The following is a 17516-nucleotide window of genomic DNA, read 5'->3' as shown; positions in this document are numbered from 1 at the left end:
GCACTGTGTGTAAAGCAACAGGACATTCAGATAACGTTTAGGAGCTCAGGTAAGGAGCATAGTCTTATGGAAGAGAGTTAAGAAGCCTTGAGCATGTTCTCAAGTCAAATGACTTATTCTAGTCCCATAAGAGGTACTTTGTAGGTTGGTGACACATGATAAAAACCAAAAACTCATAATAATTGTCACTTTTGGACAAATATGTTAGCCAAAATTTTCTCACTTGGTTGACATTGATGGCTGGTTCTACAGTCAAAACATGGTTGCTAGAACTCATGTTCCTCCAGGGTGGTGGCGAGAGGGAAGTGAATCGAAAATGTGACTCCCCATTTTAGAGACGATGCTGAACACTCTGTAGTGAACACCGCCTTTGTTTCTTTTAGATGCTTTTTGAAGAACAGTCGTGGAACTAAGTGAGGCATCTTGAGAATATCTTTTAAAACAATGCTTGTGTTTTCAGTAACATTTCTGTGATTGAGCCTCTGTGCGTGCATATTTATACACACACGTGTTATAGATACCCACGTGGATGAGGAGGTAAAGTCATGAGTGGAGAAGACTGTGGTGAAGTTTACTCTAAAAACTCCAATTTGGGATGAAAAAGTTTAAGTGGAGATAAGGAAACCAATATTCACTTATGCCTCTTTTCCTCGATGAACGTGCTCTGTAATATAAAGCAGATCTAACACAATGTGCCTGCGTGTATTTTCACTAATAACAGTTCTGTCTTCCTTCCTTCCTTCCTTCCTTCCTTCCTTCCTTCCTTCCTTCCTTCCTTCCCTCCTCCTTTCTCTCCTTCTTTCCATCTGTCCTCTCTTCCTTTCTTTCCTCCTCCTCCTCCTCCTCCTCCTCCTCCTCCTCCTCCCCCTCCTTCTCCTCCTCCTCCTCCTCCTCCTCCTCCTCCTCCTCCTCCTTAGAGACAGAGTCTCTATGTATTTCTGGCTGTCCTGAAATTTTCTGTGTTGAACAGGCTGGCCTTGAACTCACAGAGATTCTCCTGTTTCTGCCTCCTGAGTGCTGGGATTAAAGGGGCCACCGCACCTGGCCTTATTAACATTTCTTTAAACACTGAGTCACCATGTGGTGTGTACCGCACTGACAGTCACCTACTGTGGAAGAAGTGTGCGGACTCAGGCTCAGCCTGAGTTCTTATCAAAGCTCATCACACCCCTAGAGCAGAGGGGTGAAACTGCTGTGCTAGGCACACTCTTAACTTCTGATGGGGAATGGAGTCCTGGACTGGTGGATCAAGGACTCTACAGGTTTCCTTCTCAAAAGATTTTGCCTTTTTGTCCCAAGTGATCACATCTTGAACCTATGGCATTCTCATAGTACTTAAAAAAAATGTCTATGAGTGTTCTACCTGCATGGATGTCTGCATGCCAGGAGAGGGCATCAGATCCCAGTCCAGCTGGCTGTGAGCTACCATGTGATGGCAGGGAAGTGAACTCAGGACCTCCGGAAGAGCAGACAGTGCTCTTAACCCCTGAGCCATCTCTCCAGCCCCAACACATGTCGCTTCTCAACTCGAAAATTTCAGGTGGAACTGGCAGTTTACATCCCATCTCTCTGGGTCTCAATTTTGTTTTTTATAACCCACTTCCCCTCTTAGTGGAAGTGGATTCTTTCCGTCATGGCCAAGACCTCTTCATGGCTCTGCTGGTGAAATTTTCTCAGCTAGGAAACTCTTTCCACCGGGTGCTGTCTGTCATGACGCTTTGCTCTGAGTTCATGGACCACTAATAGTCACTGGATGACTATGGAGGTCAAGTCCCCAGTAAGGAAGTTGCTATGGAATCACACTATTCTTATTGGCCACTATTTTATCTTATGCATTTATGTTTCTAACAACCTGCTTCTTCACTGAGCCAACATTTTTGGAGCTCAGGGCTTGGGCTTTCTTGTGTAGTTCTTGGCCCCAAGCACAATAAAGAGCAGAGCCTAAGCTACACACTGGTTTTAGCAGTTACTGATCGTAACAGTTGCCAAATGCCTCATCCCAAGCACAGACAGCTGCCTCACCCCCCAGTGTGGGCACAGTGGCGAACTCAACATGGTTAAGCTGACCTGCAGAGGGCTGGAGAGATGGCTCAGTGGTTAAGAGCACTGGCTGCTCTTCCAGAGGCCCTGAGTTCAAATCCCAGCAACCACATGGTGGCTCACAACCATTTGTAGTGAGATCTGATACCCTCTTCTGGTGTGTCTGAAGACAGCTACAGTGTACATATATAAATATGATAAATAAATAAATAAATAAATCTTAAAAAAAGACTGACCTGTAGAAATTAAAGGGCAGTGTGCAAACAAAACACTTTGTATTATAGCAAATCAATCAATTTCCTAAGAAAGATGGCCCTCGCTGCTGGGAGGAGTCGGAAGTGGGGCAGACAACCTGCTTCCTTAGGGCTTTGATCATTTGGCATTAAGTGAGTACTTGTAAGTGGTCAAAGTCATTAAGACCGAAGTCTTAAATCAGAGAGTAAATAAGGGCACCTGGGCAACACGCAAAGGCAGTTGTGGAAGACATGGCTTTGTTTGTTTGTTTGTTTTGTTTTGTTTTCTTGTTGTTTTTTTTCAGATGGACCAGACTTTGAGGAAGGGATAACACGACTGGTAGGAAGAGGGTCAAGTGTCAGGAGTAAGAGGAAAGCAGGGTGGTACTCAGGGGATGGTAGAGACTCATTCTTTGATGGAGATGTCAGACTAGGCTGAGAAACAGAAGCCAGCAGGCACGGGTTGAATGGGCCACTCCCGTGAGAGGGGTGGGTCTGAATGGACAATCAATGAGCCAAACTCGTCAAAGTGCTGTCCTCAATGGGCAGTCACCTGCCTGAAACCTCATGATCAAATGGCCTCCAAGTGTCCTGCCTGGAATTCTCTAATGCATGATTTCCCTCAGGATGATGAAGGCTGCGGCTGGTATATTTAACACAGCAACAGTGAATGTGTAGCTGAGAAAAAAATCATTGCCCTGTATTTTTATAACCAAATGCTCTGGCATTTTGTTTCAGCCCCCAAGATGGTTTCTACACAATTCACCTCAGGATCAAATTTTGTTGAAAAAGACACTCCCTTGCAAGTTCAGGTTAGTCAATTGTTATACTAAGAAGATTAATCACAGTTTGTGCCTACAGCTTATAACAATTTGTGCATACATTTCCACACACACTTAACAAGGAAGAAACTGGAAAGGGAGAATTTGGGAATGGATAAAGAAAAGACGAGGAAGGGTGAACGCAATGCAATTTATCTCAGTTAAGATGTATAAAAATAAAATTTAAATAAAAACACCACCAGATAAGTGGCCCAGTGGTAGAGCACATTTTTGTATGCTGTGCTCAAAGCTCTGATTTAGATCCAGCATGAGGGGGAAAAGCCTGCTATGAGACTTGCTACTCAGTTACTCAGAGTCATTGCTGCCCTGACCACTCTGGTGATTGACAGGTCACATGCTACATGTGGATGGGGATCCGGGAGAAGGTCCAATCTGTTTCCTACTCATATCTTTCAGATTTTTGCTTCATATACAAATATGTCCTAAACAAGAAAACAAAAATTAAAAAAACAATGAAACTGCTTTGTGTAGAGAGACTATCACACAGAGAGCTGTGTTAGTTCAATCCGAAGGCCATGGCATACATAATAAAAGTACACAATTATTTTAAGAGGTAAAGGAATAATCCCCGCACCTTCATGGATGATATCCCTGAGTGTGCTGGTTAAATAGTCATTTGGGAAAAGGAAACTCCAATTGAGGAATTGCCCCAATCACACTGATCTGTCAGACATTCTATTGGCTAATAATGATGAGAGAGGACTGAGCCCACTGTGGGTGGTGCTACCCCTACGAAGGCAGTCTTGGGTTCTACAAGAGCACAGGGTGAGCAAACCATGGGGACAAGATAGTAAGCAACATTCTTCCATGGGTTTTGTCTCCAGGCGCTTGCCTTGACCTCACTGGATGGTGAACTGTAACCTGTAAGTCAATTAAACCGCTTCATCCCCAAGTTGCTTTTGGTCACTGTTAAAGAGAAGTGGACTAGGACCAGGACACCATGCAAAACCAAAAAAAAAAAAAAACAATTTAAAAAGTCACAAATGCTTGAAGAATCCTTTTAGGAACACCCCCACTCTCCTGCCTCATCAAATCTTGGTGTGCGTTTCTCAGAAGCCACAAGTGTTGACTCACTTAAGGCTTAATTTGCCATAAGAATAGCCTACTTACTGTTCCTTCTGCCATTCCCCAAAGAGATGGCTGAAAAGTTCAAAATATTTCCTCTCAGTTACATAAAGCTAGCGATGACAAGGACTAAGAAGGGTGCCAAGGCGCTCCCTCCCTGGGCTTTGTTTCTTTCTGATAAGCCGAGAAGCTAGCTTCGAGGAAAAAGTAACCAGAGGCGAACTTCATGTCAGAAGTCTTTTTTTGTTCAAGTCTTTGCATAGAACTTGAGATTTCAATGACATCCTTCCTATCCAAGGAATTTTTTAAAAGTTGCCTTGCTTTATTTATTTTCCCTAAGAACAAACTCTTTACATAAGAGTCACGTGGCTCAAACTCCTAGTGTTTTTGGTACATGTTATGTAGGAAAGGTAGACAGGAGTCTGCTGTCAAAAACGTTCTTCATTCCTTTAGTAATGGGTAAGTTAAGTCTTGGATGCTACTGGATAAATCTCCCTCCTCATTCCCAATTTTGAGACAAGGTCTTACCATATAGCATTGGCTGGTCTGAAAATGTAGACTTCTATGTAGATCAGGCTAGCCGCCAACTCACAGAGGTATGCTTGGCTCTGCTTTCTGAGTGCTGGGATTAGAGTTGGGCACCACCACACCCAGCTACCTTGTTCTTACACAAATATTTCCATGATAGTTTCAGGACACAGGTCCATCTAAGTCACAGTAGTTTTTACTGGGAGGCACATACAACAACATGCCTTGTCATGTGTAAAGCACAGTGGTCTCCGTTCTGCCCTGTTTCCTCTAGAGTACTTTATCTACAGTGTTGGGGTCAAACCCAAGGCCTTACTCATGCTCAACAAAGGTTTTACAGCTGGGCTCTATGTTCCCAGCTCATTGTAGGGTTTATAAGTCTGAAGATTCTAGCAACAATTTTCCTCTTACTTACTGTGGTTCAAACATGTGCTAAATAAAACTAGCCAGTGAACATTTTGCTAAGAACACACACACACACACACACACACACACACACACACACACACACACACACACACACACACACACCAGTCTTAGGAGACATCTCTAAACCTTACTTATGAATTACCAAGGGATGGTTCATCCTTCCTTAGGATTCGACATAAGTCCTGTGAGGCCCAGGTGAAATTTTCTGGTAGAAGAAATACCATTTTCCCCATGCCAACCCCTCAGAACATCATTCCACCGAAGACCTAAGAGTTGAATTCCAGAGTTATTTTTCCAAAAGGAACCTACACTTCCCTTCTGGTGAGAACCACTGTGAAGCCTGAGCAGTGACATTCCTGTAGTTGGCACAAATGACCTGTCCTTGCCCTCTTCCCAGGTGTGGTTAATGCCCTCAGCCTCTGTCACAAGGAGCCACTCTCTGCCTCTGCTCTGTCCACATCGATGCAGAGATTCCAGCTGGGAGGGATTTCTCTTCACCTCAGGAAGGAAGGCATCCTTCACGTACTCCTAATACCTGTGAACCTCAAATGCCAACATGTGAGACTGAGCAAAGTGCGGCCCCTGTTCACCTCTGCACCTCCAGACACTTCCTGTCTCTACTGAAAAGCCAGCGAAGAAGCAAGCTCAGCTCATATGACCTTTCTTCTGTCTTGCTACCCACTGTCTAGGGTAGAGCCATTGGACTAATGCTATCTTCACTTGCTGGCCAAACAGACTTCTTCCATGTTGGCCAAGGGCCACATGCTCCCCGGATGGCTAGAAACACTAAACTCACATGCCAGGGACTTCGCTTCTTCAGTTGGAGCTGTCAAATGTTTCCAGCTCTCAGCACGCACCAGTGTTTTCATTCCAAGTATGATTTCTGTTATGCTCTGTGGAACCAATATGGCTGTCCTGGCTCTAAGAATCTTTGCCACTGCCATCAAACACTAGAAATAAATTAAATAAAAAAACCAAACCAAACCAAACCAACAACCCAGAGGTGCAAATTTAGAGGAAGCTCTTTCATTTATTATTTTATTATTATTGTTTTGTTGAGGTAGTGTCTAGATTGGCCTCAAACTCAAGAGCCCTTTGCCTCAGCCCCCAAAGTCTTGCTCCATTTCAGAAGGAACGTTTTCTAGAACTTTTTAAAAGACCAGAGTGTACACCCCGGGACACTAAAAATATCTTATTACAAAAATTTTGAATGCTGACACCTTGACTAACAAAGATCCTGTCACTCAGAATGTGAAGCACTCGGGGTTATCTCCCTGCCTCAGGCCGAGGTTCAGGAGAGCCCCCGCCTTTCACTGGATACAGGAGGACTACTAGGGTCAGTCAGGACTATTGCAATTTTGGGTAAAAACATGGATAGACATTTTTACCTGACGGAACATCATTTTAATTAGAATATTTAATAAGATTAAATAACAACCCCCATCCCAACCCAGCAAGGCCTGGTTAGTTCCAGGCAGCTTCGGAAACCACAGGGTCAGACAGCAGGATGGAGGTGGGCGGAAATCAGTAAGAGGGACTGACTGCGGTGGTTTGTGAGAACCCAAGTGAAGGGTCTTTTTCAGAGCTCAGTTGGTAGCGTGCTTGTTTAGCGTTCATGAGGGTTCTGGGCACAAACCCTAGCATCCCATGAACAGCATAACAGCACCACCCTTAATCGCCACACTTGGAAGGTGGAGGTTGGAAATCAGAAGATCAAGGTCATCTTTTGCCACATACTGAATTTGAGGCCAGCCTGGGCTACATGAGACCGTATCTCAAACAAAAAACCGGCAAAGCAAAACAAAACAAAACAAATCATTTCCCCCAAACATGGAAATTAAGAAAAAGGAAAATTAAAAACGTTAAAATACTGTACAGGGTGGGACACGAGGTAGCTGGCGACAGAGACAGAGATGGAGTCAATCAGCCATGGTACTTGGAACACTCATGAAATCTGTCTTCTGAGATGACCAGAGGTTAGAGGTCAGAGGTCAGAGTTCTTTTGCTTGTCTCCATTGTGATACTTAGGAGTGAGGTTCCTTAGGAATGTTATGAGGTTTAGGGGACACTGGCTCTTGGCTTGGGACAAAAGAGACTGCTTGTGAATGATGCCCATGGCAGGGTGGGACAGCTCTGGGGTCTGTTAGCTCCCTACGGATTGAAGGAAGAGCTGGCTGTGAATTGGTATCTCCTTAGACCACCGGGACCTCTGGGATGGCTGGCATGGGGAGAGGATGAGGGCCGTAGCCTGAGGTGGAGTCAGAAGACACCATATACCGGACTCTCCCTGATCTCTCTCACACAGAGCAAGAACGCTCACAGTAAAGGTGTACCTCTCCCGAGCTGGCTGCCTCCTGGGTGTCACTATATTTAACCCTGTCACAGCCACATGAAGTAGCACAATCCCCTCTGCTGCACTGTTGAGAAATTATAGGAGAAGAATGGTCTTGGAGTCACAGGGCAAGCACTTGGTCTGCCTGGGGTATGAGCACAGTGGTCCTGTGTGATGCCCCTTAGACAGATGGCTCCCTCTCCTCCTTCCTTCCTCGGTGAGAATGCTGGGATGTGACCGAGCTTCAATCTCCTTGATAGCGCTGAAGCAGCCCAGGCCCATAGTCCTTCATTGTTGTGGGTCCTGCAAGGCAGCCATTCTCTCCCACCCAGCACGGGAACAGCCAGTCCCTAAGAGTACCCCATAGAGTGTTTTCTGTTTATCCCTCAACCCTGGCCATAGCTGAGACAAGAGCATCTCAGTTCCCTAAGGGAAGTGATAGTTTTCACCTTCTACTGCACCAGTCCTGAGGTTTTGACATGCAGTCCTTGCACATGCTAGGCAAGTGCTTTGCCTCCAGCCTCTCTTCGGTTTCTTTTAAAACAGGCGCATGGCTTCATCAATTCAAAGAGGATGGGATAGCTGCTTGGGAAAATGATTCCCAGTGCTTTGAATTAAAGGGTGGCTAGCATTTAGCTGTACGCACTAGAATGTTTCCTTAATAGCCCGATATCTCATCAACCCGTCTGCCGGCATCTCACGCTCACTGTCCTGGATGACCCTGATACAAAATGATCTGTCACACCGTGGATTAACAGGTTTTCTGTGTGAATTCTGCTGTGAGCTGTGGGGAGGAGCACAGCAGGAGATTGGCTACCTCCTCAGCTGTGTTTCAAGGAGCACCAGCAGCCATGGTGATGGAGGTTGGGAGACCTGAGGCTGTGATACTGAGGCTGGAGAATCCTAGTATAACCATAGCTCGGGCTTGGTGGAACAGCTCACTGCCCCTGGCTTACACAGCAGGCTTCAGACTAATTAATCACAAACTCACTACCCCCTGACGCTCCCTTCCCCCACCACACACACAAATTACAGTGGTGCAGTGCTTAAGTGTCAAGCTAGCATTTGTGAGGTCCTGGGTTGGGTCCCTAGTACCTCTTTTTCAAAAAGTATAGCTTACGCCTGACGTAATGCCCAGGCCTGAAATCTCTGTACAGGGGAGGAGAAAGAAGAAGGATCCTGTGTTCGAGGCTAGCCGGGACTACATAGATTTGAGGCTAGCCGGAACTACACAGACTTGCTATCGCAAAAGCAGAAGAGAAATTACACAGGTAGCTAAGACTCAAGATGTTGTTTGGGACCTCAGATCTGCTCCAGCTTTGATCTGGACGCACTCAGGCAGTTGTGGAGGCCCCAGTGTGGAGACTGCACTAGTCAAAGACACTTGGTGAAGGCAACGTTTAAACAGCGTGCAAAGTCTAGATGCTGACTAAGTTCACGATAGCTGTGGAGGCCTCACTGACTCACCCTCATGGAGGGAGGGGAAACCGAAACGCCTGCTCCCTGGATTTATGTTGGTAATGGACTTGTGATGGACTTGACATCTTAGGGTGGTCAGGTGGTGACTATGACAAAGGGTTGACAGACTGCCTTCCTTCTCTGTTCCTTTTATTCCCTTTTCCTGTTTTGAGCCAGAATCTTGACCACTCTGGAACTTGCTATGCAGGCCAGGCTGCCCTTGGGCTTGCGATCTTCCTGCCTCGGCCTCCTGAATGGCAGGATGACAGCTATACCAGCTACCAACCCCACACCAGCTCTGCTTTTGCATTCTCCATAAGACCTTCTTTGTCTTGAAAGTGTCTTAACAAAGCACATTTTAGAAAGAGCTAATATGCCACACATGTTTGAGAAAATGACTCAAGTGGAGAAGTCACCTCACCCTTGGCTTTGTCTGGTGCTAGGTTTGGGGGGGCAAGAGGCAACCACAACATTCTCCTAGTTAGTGATCAACCAATCTGTTCACATTGTCTTGCTTAACTTCTTTGTCCAGTCTGTTTCCCATCTCTTTCTTTGCAGATGTGCAGGTTGCTATACAAAATCTGATTGCAGGTACATGGTACCCACTAATGAAATGATTCTTGTGTAGACCGATTCTCAAACCAAGATGACATAAGGTCTAGATATATCCATGAAAAACAAAAACCTTTAACTATGCAACTGTTTATTAATTATTTGTGCTTAAAGGACACACCTTTCCTGTCCAATATAATTTATATTTTTCAGAGGATATTTGCATTTGTTTAGTTGATGTTAAAATTTAGCATACTGTGCTTGCCTGTCTCCCCAAATTTCATGTTTTTGACAGCAGATAGCTTGTTAGGTAGCTAGAAGGACAATTGGAGTTTTTGCTTCTGACGTCTGGTATGAAATCTCCTTTTGCGCTTTCTGGTTTGTGAAAGGAATCATGGTATCACTTGGGCTCAAGGGCATAAACTTTATCCCCTCGTATGCATTGCTCATCATAACCATGAATAATACCACTAATATTCCCAAACCAGATAATCATTTTTAAGGACATTTGCCAATTTCCTTTAACAGTTGTTTTAAGAGGATTTTGCAAGCTAGCCTTCCTTCCCTTTCCTGTCCCATACCTACCGTCTTACCTAGGTCTCTGCCTGTCCTTGCCCTCCCTCGTACTCAAGAGCAGTCTCTCAGAAGTCTGGCCTCTCATCTTCTTACTCTGTGAGATTCCAGGCTTGGCCCTTAATCTCAATCTCAATCTCTCTCTCTCTCTCTCTCTCTCTCTCTCTCTCTCTCTCTCTCTCTCTCTCTCTCTCTCTCTCTCTGTCCAGGCTTTGCCAATAGCCTCTTTCTGTCAATAGCTCCTTTCCTTTGCACTGCCATTTTTTTCCCCTCTCTTTGCTAAAGAACACATGTCACTCTGGAAACCGACTCTGCACAGCTGGACCTTTTCCTGTGCACCACGATACGCGCATGCTCCCACATCTCTCTCTGTCTCCTATTCTCTCTTTCTCATCCACATGTAAATGAAACAAAGCTTTTCCTTTTCCTTTGTCTGTAACCCCTCTAAGCCTTTTCTGTCCCTTGGGTCCGTGCTTCCTGAATTTTCTTAGAGACCGAGTGCATGGCAAACCCGGATCTTTTTGTGCCTTTCATATCCTTCCTCGTCTCTGCTTCTTGGCTTTTCTTCACAGCAGAGCCTGTGGAAAGCCCAGGATACTCTTGCTGCTTCCAGTCAGCATCCTCTTCTCAGCAAACCAGCTGATCTTTGTCAGGTCACTCCTGACTTTCAGGCTACAAAAGCCACGCCCCCTGAATGCCTATTTAGATCTACTTTCCCCACACTTCCTGTGGTGGAGGTCTCTTTCAATTTTGAATGGCTCATCTTAGTGCCCCTCACCCCAGCTCTGATTGCTCTGGTTCATAGTGTCCTGCCATGGTATCCTAGACAGCTACTTGCAACCCAGCCATCTCCTCAGGGTTTCTCCAGAGTCTTCCCAATCGGCCTACCCTGCCTCACAATCTCTGTGCAGAGGACCCCCAGCTTTCACCCTCTGCACTCCAAACCCTCACATCAGGCTCTTCGTGCCCACACCTGGATGTCTTAATGGTGGTCTCCAGTTTCTCAGGAAAATAACACTTCTCATCTTCCCCCACTCCTTTCCCAACCTGTTTCTATTTTCTGTGCAGAAATCTAGGCTCAGAACCCACATACAAAGAATAGTTCAATCAATGGCTCCATCCCCAAAAATGTAACAAAACCCAGGAACTTTCCATTTGTCTCCAATGAAAGGCACCCCATACCACAACACCACGTCACCACACCATCTCATGTCGGTATAATTTCAGTCAGCTCCAAATCTACACTTGCCTTCTACTAGCCATTCTTCACATCTAGCCTGCATCCTGAATTCCACTCAGCATCCTCCAAATTCTATAAAATGCCATCTCAGAAGAATGAATGTATATCAAACAAGAGATAGCATTATCAGAATGTTTTCTATTACTATTAAGTTCTTATTTTTATAAGTCTAGATTTTTTTAAATAAACAAAACACTCCCCTATTATGTGAGCACAGATATGCAAAAACACAGAATGCTAGGACAGGAAAATTTGAAAACCCAACAGGACAGCCCCTACAAGAGTTTTCCTCCACACTGTATTTTAATTACATTGGTATGAGTTGATATCAAACCCTTTTTTACTTAATGGATAATTAAATATGGCTTATGATAACTTTATGAAAGCTTATATGTATGTAGAAAATGGTTCCTCAAGTTTTATGTTTTGATTAAAATATGTAAGACTTAACCCAAAAGGCACATTCACAGTTCACGAGGATGCCTGAGACAGCACAGGAGGATTTTAGAAAGAAAGAAATTAGCTATGGGTGTTGATAAGCAGGGAGAAAACAGCAGAATGGAGCAATCGGTCTTAACGTCTCATATGCTGAGAGTGACATTCTAAAGGCAAATGTTCTGGGGATATAAGAGATCTTTTATAATGACTCTGGGAAACCCTGACAGGACGGCCCACACCTGGGGCAGAATGAGAATGCCACGCTCGATTTCAGATTGGACGACTTCCTCAATGTACAAAATGCCACAGAGAACAGAGTAGAAGTCCCACAGCTCCAGCTGGATGTAGGAAGGCTTCTGGATGTGACAGAAGCACCTGCTACCTTTCATCCACCTTCCCATCTCCTTATTCTGCTCCCAGTTATCCATAAGTAAAGACACAGTTCAGAGCCAATGTGTCTTGTGCCAGACGCCAAACTTCTTTTACTCATGGAGTCACTTGCACCGGCTTTTCAGAGATTGTATAGCTAGTTCTGGCTATATTATGATGCTTATCAGAAGCAAACATATACTAAAGGATGAAAATATAATGGTTATTTATGGATACAGAAAAAGAAAAAAAAGTAATCCATACTAAAGGATGAAAATAATTTTAAAAGGACATTGTTAGCCAGATGTAGTGGTGTTTACTTTTAATTCCAGCCCTAGAGAGGCAGAGGCGGGCAGATCTCTATGAGTTCAAGGCCAGCCTGGTCTATATAATAAGTTCCAGGACAGTCAGGGCTATACAAAAAACACAACAAAACAAAACAAAAACCCTGTCTCAAAAACAAACAAAAACAAAAAGCAACAAGTTATCTGTTAACTGATACAGAGCCTACAGAATGGCACTTTATGGGAAGGGAAGGGGTGGGGGATGGGAGGGAGTAGCCTGGGTGTGTGTGTGTGTGTGTGTGTGTGTGTGGAGGGGTTGGGGGTGGGGGGCCCAGCAGCGGCAAAAATGTCTTTCTCAGAAACTTAGTATACAGTTTGATTCAAATCTGTTACATTGCAGTAGTAAACGATATTTTAAAGACATGCAAATCAAACAAGGAACAACTCCTACTGGCTGGTCTCCCTCTGGCACAAGCAATGCTGGCACAAGGATGACGGGTAGCAGCTGTCAGTGCGGCAGATGTGAACCTCACTGTAGCTTGCTTGATATAACACACAGAATGCTGGTTTGTGTTACTTACATCACGAAAGCTCTCATCTTGTAACCAGAAAAACTGTTTTTAAAAACATTTCCACAGAGGCAGTTATGCACCATAAGCTTTTCTCTCTGCTCGTGTAATTTATGTTTCTGTTGTGTGTGACAGTGCTTTAAAAACATACGAGGAAAAGCACCACCAGCATGTGTGAAAAACAAGCTGCCTCCCTGATGATCAGCCATCTAGATGTCCATAAGAGCATTTCTTACAAGACTATTACTATTGTTGTTGTTGTTGTTAATAATGATAATTATTATTTTACTATTTTTAACAAGCACAAGGGTTAGAGAATTCATGCTGCTCCTCAGTAGGCAACCTCACTAGAAGTGGATCCACCTTTTAATATTTCAGGAAAGGTTTTCTTACCTGGGAATATTCAAAGTCAGTGATAGGGGCTATGCTCTTGATGTAATCTGACCGAAACTGGTTCTCAGGGTTGGCCAGTGGAACTGGAGGTATTATGGTACTCATTGCTGAAACGATTGTCTAAAGTAGGAGGAAGGAGGAGAACAAAGCAGAGAGAGAGAGAGAGAGAGAGAGAGAGAGAGAGAGAGAGAGAGAGAGAGAACAGGTAAGGATCCCAGGAATGGTAATCAGAGATACATTCTTCCTGTTCACCCAGTCTGAGTCTAGCAAAACTTACAACACGTTAGGTGATCAGACATTAAGGGAAGTCCTTACCACAATAGCATCTTTGACATTTTTCCTGATGTCCAGAATTTTCTGCTTCTTTTCCCTGCGTTGAAAGAGAAGTCGTTACTAATTTCATTCACCCCCCCCCCTCATTGATAGAAGCCAATTAAGATTTTAAATTTCCAGTGAGGGCAGCATCAGGTAGATCTGGGGTCACCAGAGGTCAGCACCAACCCCCAAGGCATCTGCCAAGTTTTTAACCCCAGAAATAAAAACTGCACCCCCTCTCCAATTTGTGCCCTAAACAAATTGAATGTTTCCTCTTAAAAACAAAACAAAACAAAAACAAAAAACCCCAAAAAGCAAAAACAACTACAGTTCGAACAAACGTCAGGGTCACAGAATCTCAATAATTACTACGGATGGTGCATACGAATATGACTCTACAGTTATATTCCAGTCTATCCCTTATATTGAGAGAAAATGAAGTAGATGTAAGTTGGTGTACTACAGAGAAAGGGTGTATTGCCATATAGTATAGTTAGTTTACTATAGGCAGGTCTACACTGGTGGATTCAACTAGTTCAAAAAAACGTTTGGCACAAAACCAACTAAACAAGAAACCCGTATCTGCACTGCATATGTGTGGATAGTTTTCCTTGTAACTGTTCCCTAAACGATCCAACGCGACAGTGGCAGCTTTTCTTAACACATCACAGTAGGTACTGTGAATCATGGGGAGGCCATTCGGAGTGAACTGAAGAATGCTCCTAGAGGTTTCCCAACTAAAACGCCACTTTAAGCAACAGATTCCAATATTCTTGGATTTCAAGGGCTCTCCTCTTCAGATACTAAGGGATCAAGGATCAATGTATTGGCTGAGGGGTCAGCGCCACACCAATATTAAAGACCAATTCCCCCAAGAATTCCTAACAAATAGTACTTTGGCAAGCACTTTACTTTTTAAGCTAGACATTGCCAAAGAAGGGTTTTGCCTAAATGGAGCAAATCCAATGCTAGATTTGTACCTCTCCACCACCTAGATCTATTACATTATGAACAGAACCGCGGAGAAAGTACTTCTGTGAAGTGACACAGTTGACAGAGAATTTGGGTATCCTTACTCGGGGTTGAAGCCATTGACGTGTAGGATCCTCATCTGTTTGACTATAGTGCTTTTCCCGGACTCACCAGCCCCTGTGAACAAACAGAAAGAAGGTGGTCATCCATGTCCTCCTAACGGGCCATCCTGTCGCTATCCAACGTCTCTTACGTAGGGGCTCTCGCAGTAGTTCGTTCGCCCTGGCCAGGCTCCGGCGCCCAGCGTTGCTCAGTGTGCCGGTGCCCGTGAGGCCAGGACTGTGCACTCTGGGACACCGAGAGCCGCTGGGATCGGAGCTACCACGCACCCCGGCCTTACCCAGAAGCAGCAGGCGGTGGGTCGCTTTGTAAGCCAGGCGCTCTTTCTGCAACTGCTTCTCGATCTTTTTGTTGGCCTCCCGGCGTTCCTTTTCATCCACGCCCTGATCTTCCGCGGTCTTGCTGCTGTTGCCCAAACACCCCATGCCTGCTGGCTCGCACTCCGATCAGGCAAGTAGGAAGGCGCACCAGAGCCAGCGAGACCCCGATAAGTGCGCTCCCGCGACGGCTTCTCCGCTGTCTGATACTGAAAGAGACGGCCAGGTCTCCCGGGGATCTACGATCGCACCGGCTTCTCCCTCCCTTGCCCACCGCACGCTCCCGGCTAACGGCGCCGGGAGGCAGGCGCGCCCAGGGAAACGCTCCTTAAAGGCAGGTCGTCTTAGGAACCTGCTGGGGAAACAGCGCACAGCGCACGGAACCCCCCTGGCGCCGGGTTCTGCTGGAGACAGCGGGGTGGCGCTGTGCCCGGGCTCAGCCAGCTCCTGGCTCAGCACCGCCCCACGGAGATGCTGAGGGGGAGTTGGTGCGCAACCAAAAGCAGGGTCCTGCCCCTCGTAGTGGCTAAGCACAGCACCAAGGGCCAGAGTTCGTACCAAAGAGTCCCAACAAGGCGACTGTGGGCCGACTCGTTGCTTTGCTGTCTGATGTGCGCGCCCCTTGCGGGTCCCGCTCTCCTGGAAGGAGATGGGAACTGGGGTAGGGGTTGGCTTGGGGGCTCAGAGGAGCGTTTCCCTAACCTGATGAGTCAGAGGAGGGACAAGGGGCGCTTGCTTACACGCTGACCCGCGTGGCTTTCTTGCACCCCGCGCCCCAGTGCGTATGGGTACGCGCGCCTCGCACAGCTCCGACGCCTCCAGGCTCCCAGGCGAGTGAGGACTCGGATCACGCATGTTCTATCAGGGAGGAGGATCTCTAGGAGGCTCACCAGTCACATCGCGTTTGCTCTCTTCAGCTTCTAGACTATTCCAGCTCGCCCCCGCCACCACCTTTCCAGCCCATCTTTACCTCCAGCCCCCGTTTTTCTTTGCAATTCTGTCGAACACTGCTTTTCTAGAACACACTCTGGTTTTGAACATGACCTTAGAGCTGAGGAATGGGGAATGAACAGGAGACTGGAACCTCCTGGGCCCTTATTGTGCCAGAGAATTAGAGTCCTTAGTTTTGCTGAGCTCTGAGTTTTGTGTTCACAGTGCAAGTGCAGGGGATCAGCAGGACAAAAGAGGTGACCGGGCCAGGTATTTAACTCCAGCACTGAGATCTGAAGTCCTAGAGATCACAAGAAATCGATGGTTTTCAGTGTGGCGACATTTGTGTACTGAGCACCAAGTCGTACAAGCCTTTGTTCAGCCTTTTCCAGGACCCACACTCTCCCTTGCAATCAGCATGACCTGGCCTGTGTCCCAAAGAGCAGATACTGAGTTTCTTTATCCTGTAGTCAGACTGTGCCCTCTTGACCCCTCTCTTTGTCCCATCTCTTCTGCCTGCCTCTAGCTTTCTCCACTTGCTCCAGTCTCCCACCCACCCCCCCCTTCTCCTGATGGGGCCTATTTTCCTAAAGCATGCAAACACACTCCCACACTGCCGTGGGAGCCCTTCAGTCTCCCCTCTCATGGGTTCCACCAATGGAGAAGTCCTTCCAGGGCTCCAATCCTGCTTACCTCTCCTGCCTCCTGAAACTTCAGCCCTAGTAGCCTGACATGTCCCGAACAGAGAATACCAGACTTACCAGTAGATTTGGGGATGTCTGGTCTCTGTCCTCTCAGGAAAGTCAGTCCAGTCAGATCCTCTCCTTGAATCTTGGCCTTTAATTGCTACACACCACCACCTGAGTTTTGCTTGTCTCTGCCTAGTGGATCTCAGCTCGTCCTTTCTCCCCAGACATAAAGATTGGCCACCGTGACTATCCACACCTCCCACTGTTCCTTCTCCCTCCTTTCTCTGGATTTTCTAAACCATGCGGAATGGGAGTGATCCTGTTTTGTTCTTCCTTGTAAACACAAAAAGTTCATGTGTCCTGTTGGGTGTTTCCTAAATATGCCCCCTGTCCTCTACCGCCACATCATCTTTGATCACTAATTCTAAGCACAATTTCAGCAGTAGAGGCCCGTTTCCATTGTCCCCAGCCTGAGTGGTGTTGCCCTCGAATTGCTCGTCTGACTAGACCACTGCAAACTCCTTCCCTGGTTCTTCTAGGCCTCTACTTTCATCACCACTTCTCCCCCTCCCTCTCCCTCCTTCCTAACAAGGTAGGTTCAGGTGCACAGTTGTTCTTCTCCGGGAGTATCTTTTTTTTTTCTTTCTTTCTTTTTTTTTGGAGCTGGGGACCGAACCCAGGGCCTTGCACTTGCTAGGCAAGCGCTCTACCGCTGAGCTAAATCCCCAACCCCCTCCGGGAGTATCTTATGGCTCCTTCTCTGGGCCAACTCCTAGTTATTTTCTTTGGCCTCAATGTCTCCCTTGTAGCCACATTGTAGGAGTAAGG

At 46.1% G+C, this 17516-nt stretch overlaps 1 protein-coding gene and 1 long non-coding RNA gene across 6 annotated transcripts in view; one reads left to right on the top strand and one right to left on the bottom strand.

The window, feature by feature from the left end:
* The window catches only part of Gnal (G protein subunit alpha L), a 138506-nt gene that overhangs the window by 80627 nt on the left and 40363 nt on the right, over window positions 1-17516 (bottom strand). The window contains exons 1-5 of one of the 4 annotated variants that reach the window (XM_087592133.1): window positions 15810-15998; window positions 15033-15278; window positions 14737-14809; window positions 13661-13715; window positions 13346-13465 (exon numbers count right to left, since the gene is read on the bottom strand). In XM_087592133.1, the coding sequence (XP_087448259.1) occupies window positions 13346-13465; window positions 13661-13715; window positions 14737-14809; window positions 15033-15177 (393 nt within the window). In that variant the 5' untranslated portion in view covers window positions 15178-15278; window positions 15810-15998. 4 annotated transcript variants of the gene reach the window in all.
* LOC120098241 (uncharacterized) overlaps window positions 1-17516 on the top strand; it is a 36351-nt gene that overhangs the window by 10099 nt on the left and 8736 nt on the right. Inside the window, exons 2-3 of one of the 2 annotated variants that reach the window (XR_015643055.1) lie at window positions 3012-3085; window positions 5535-6133. This is a non-coding gene — a long non-coding RNA (uncharacterized LOC120098241). Of the gene's footprint in view, window positions 1-3011; window positions 3086-5534; window positions 6134-17516 lie in introns of those variants that run through there. The other variant, XR_015643056.1, reaches the window with a different exon arrangement.

Source organism: Rattus norvegicus, chromosome 18 (assembly GCF_021556685.1).
Source record: "Rattus norvegicus strain SHRSP/BbbUtx chromosome 18, alternate assembly SHRSP_T2T, whole genome shotgun sequence".
In the NCBI taxonomy this organism is placed as follows: Eukaryota; Metazoa; Chordata; class Mammalia; order Rodentia; family Muridae; genus Rattus; species Rattus norvegicus.
The sequence above is the reverse complement of the archived record's forward strand: the minus strand, read 5'-3'. Positions and strand labels throughout refer to the sequence as shown.